Source organism: Condylura cristata, unplaced genomic scaffold, assembly GCF_000260355.1.
Source record: "Condylura cristata isolate star-nosed mole 26May11 unplaced genomic scaffold, ConCri1.0 scaffold00103, whole genome shotgun sequence".
Taxonomy (NCBI): Eukaryota; Metazoa; Chordata; class Mammalia; order Eulipotyphla; family Talpidae; genus Condylura; species Condylura cristata.
Window position 1 is genome coordinate 115,803 of NW_004567204.1, and position 3,614 is coordinate 119,416.

The 3,614-nt window shown below is 67.9% G+C and overlaps 1 gene segment (V, D, J or C); it reads left to right on the forward strand.

Moving 5' to 3' along the window:
• Nucleotides 1–629: 629 nt before the first annotated feature.
• On the forward strand, nt 630–2,437 carry LOC101631712. The segment is given in 5 exon segments: nt 630–708; nt 871–1,167; nt 1,261–1,584; nt 1,676–1,996; nt 2,097–2,437. Coding segments are annotated over 5 exon segments (1,362 nt in total).
• Nucleotides 2,438–3,614: the final 1,177 nt, after the last annotated feature.

Below are 3,614 nucleotides of genomic sequence, written 5' to 3' on the forward strand. Positions count from 1 at the left end.
GAACTGGGCTGAGATTGATCCAACTGGGCTGTGCGGAACTGGCTAAAACCAGTCCATCTGGGCTTGGTTGGGCTCAATTGAGTCTAACAGGGCTCCACTGGGCTGGCTGGGCTGGGCTCTGTTATTTGGACTCTGGAACTTAGTGGTCTGAATGGGCGCAACCGCTGGTCAGTGCTTGTCTGGACTGGACTGGGGGGCTCTGGGCCTGTCCCTCCTGACAGGGTATCTGGTGTGGAGCTGGGCAGGTGGGCAGCTGGGACGAGTGGACAGAGGGGCTGGGGCAGGCAGCCAGGGATGCCTACAAAGCTGTGCCTGTCCGGAGGGTTCTTAGAGGGCTCTGCCAGGTCGTCCAGACCTGCAGGGGGCACCCCGGCGGCCTGTGGTGGGAGTGGAGACTCCGGGGCCACGCAGTGAAGGGCTGAGTGCCAGGCCACCCCTGAGACACTTGTGAGCGGAGGGGCCACAGGGAACGGGGCCGTGGGGGCAGGCTGGGGGCTGAAAGCCCTCAGGGGCCGGGTGCAGGCATGCTCAGGACCCCAGCCCCAGGCGGTCTGTGGGTGACCAGAGACACTGCCTGGCAGTTCCTGGGGGTTCGCAGCCCTACTCCCCAAGGGGCACTGTCCGGGACTATGGCTCCTGGCTCACCGCTGGGCCTGGCCGGCCCCTCCTCCCAGAGACCCTGGGCCCAGTCCTGGCCCGGGACACAGGGTCAGCTGAGGACCCCTCTGGAAATCGGGGTATTAGGAGGCTGCAGGAGGGATCCAGCACTCCTACCCACTGCTGCGGGTCCCCCACAGCCCTCCAGACCCCAGGGCAAGGTGCGGACCTGGGCCTGGCCCCAAGGCCATCACTGACCCTGCTTCCCCTCAGTTCCTGTCAGCAGACCATTGATCTTCCCCCTGAGGCCCTGCTGCAAGGACAGTGCCTCCATGTCCTCCGTGACGCTGGCCTGCCTGGTCACTGCCTACTTTCCCAACTCGATGGACATCACTTGGAACACGGGGTCCCTGATCGAGAACTCCTCCCTGACTTTCCCTGCCACCCAAAACTCAGCCTCTGGCCTCTTCACCATCGTCAGCCAGATGACTATGTCTGGCGAGTGGGATACACAGCAGGTCAACTGCAGTGTGACGCACACCAACGTCACCGAGGTGAAGACCTTCTCAGGTGAGCTCAGGGAGGGCCAGTGGGGAGGGGCAGGAGGGGCCATGGGGCAGGCGGGGCCCCAGGGGTCTCACCAGGCCGCCCCACTCCTCACAGCCTGTGCCAGGAACTTCACCAGCCCAAGCGTGAAGCTCTTCCACTCCTCCTGTGACCCCAGCGGCGACACAAACACCCCCATCCAGCTCCGGTGCTTCGTCTCCGGCTACCCCAGCACCCACATCACGGTCACCTGGCTGGTGGACGGGCGGGAGGCAACCGACCTGTTCGTCATCACGGCCCCTGCCACGCAGGAGGGCCAGCTGGCCTCTACCTACAGCGAGACCAACATCACGCAGGGCGAATGGGCGTCCCAGAAAACCTACGCCTGCCAGGTCACCTACCAAGGCCACATCTTCAAGGACGAAGCCCGCAAGTGCACAGGTGCACCCCCAGCGGCTCCCCGGTCCACCCCACCCCCCACACACACGCAGGGCTGGCCGGACAGGGCCTCACACCGCCTCTGTGCTCGCAGAGTCCGAACCCCGAGGCGTGAGCGCCTACGTGATCCCGCCCAGCCCCCTGGACCTGTACGTCCACAAGTCTCCCAAGATCATCTGCCTGGTGGTGGACCTGGCAGAGGCCAACAGCGTGAGACTGACCTGGTCCCGGGATGACAACACCCAAGTGCCCCAAGACCCACCGGTCACCAAGAAACACTTCAATGCGACGTTCAGTGCCATGTCCACCCTGGCGGTGGACGTCAATGACTGGATCGAGGGAGAGACCTACCGCTGCACGGTGGAACACCCAGACCTGCCCAGGAAGATCGTGCGCTCCATAGCCAAGGCCCCAGGTGAGCGTGGGGTGGACACAGCAGGGGACAGGGGCCAGGGCGGGCCCGGGCGGGCGAGACCCCGGGCGGCCACCAGCGCCGCTGACCCCCTTCCTCCCAGGCAAGCGCGCCACCCCAGAGGTCTACGTGTTCCCGCCGTCGCCAGAAGAGACCCAGGGCACCAAGGACAAGCTGACCCTCACCTGCCTGGTCCAGAACTTCTTCCCCGCGGACATCTTCGTGCAGTGGCTGCACAATGAGAGCCCCGTCCCCATCGAGGAGCAGGCCACCACACAGCCCCGCAAGACCAGCGGCCCCAGCCCCGCCTTCTTCGTCTTCAGCCGCCTGGAGGTCAGCCGGGACGCCTGGGACAAGGACAAGTTCACCTGCCAGGTGGTGCACGAAGCCCTGCCCGGCTCCAGGACCCTGGAAAAGTCGCTGTCCAAGTCCCCTGGTAAATGATGCCCCAGGCCCCCCACCCGCTTGGCAGCACCCCCAATAAACAGTCTATTTGATGAAGCTCCAGGCCCTTCTTGGGGGTGGGCCGCGCAGGGAATCAGAGGGGAGGGGCGGGGCGGTTCAGGCCCCGCCCCGGGCCCCACCCCCACCACAGCCCTGGGCCCAAAGGGCAGGAGGGAGCCGGCACGCAGCCTGCCCTTGCCTCTCCTGGAGACCCCGGAGAACCAGCCTCCAGCCAGGGTCCTGCTGACCCCTGGTCACAGTCCGGTCCCGACACAGGCCAGACAGCCCACGCAGACACCGGCCCCACCGCCAGCCCCTGGCCCCACAGGCCCCACGCCCCCGCCAGGCGGAGTGCCCACCAGCTGACCCTGCCCCGCGGCCGCTGCCACCTCCCACCCCACATCAGTCCCTGGGTCCTCCTGCCGCCCACTGTGCGGGCGCCTGCCCACTCACACGGGCCAACCTGCACACAAGTCCCACGGCCTCCCAGCACACCTGGTCCCCACAGGTGGCCACCGTCCTCCCAGCATCCCCTGGGCCCTGGCCACACCCAGGCCCAGACAGACCAGCCGCCCCACGGCCCTGCTCCTGGGCAGCCCCCCGACCCCCCTGCAGCGCAGCCGGGGCACACGTGTGGGCACACAGAAACACGTGCACATGTGGACACAGACACACAGGGGAGGCAGGGTGTGTCCACATCCCGCACCACACCAGTCCCGCGGCCCAGGGCCCCGCTGCCGGCCCCTGCTGATGTCGCGGGCACCCTGGGGAGGGGGCCCCAGGTGGGCCAGGGCCCTCAGGGGCTGCGCAGACCCCTGCAAGCCCAGGGCAGGGCCGACCTTCAGCCCCTGCAATGGCCTCGGTGGAGCCCAGCCCCCACCCGCCAGCCGGCAGCCCCGCGGGGGCTCCAGCAGCCCCGGAAGCTGGGCGGGAGGGCCCGGGGGTGCTGAGCACGGGGTACAGCGAGGGTCCTAGAAACCGAGGGGCTGCCTGGGAGTGCGGGGTGAGAGGGCAGCGGGCAGCCCGCGCCGCGGACAGAGCCTGAGGCCGGCGGGGTGAGCTGACCCCTCCTGCCGCAGAGCTGGACCTCGGCGAGCTGTGCGTGCAGGAGCCTGAGGGCCAGGAGCTGGACGGCGCCTGGGCCGGCCTCCGCGTCTTCGTGGCGCTCTTCCTGCTC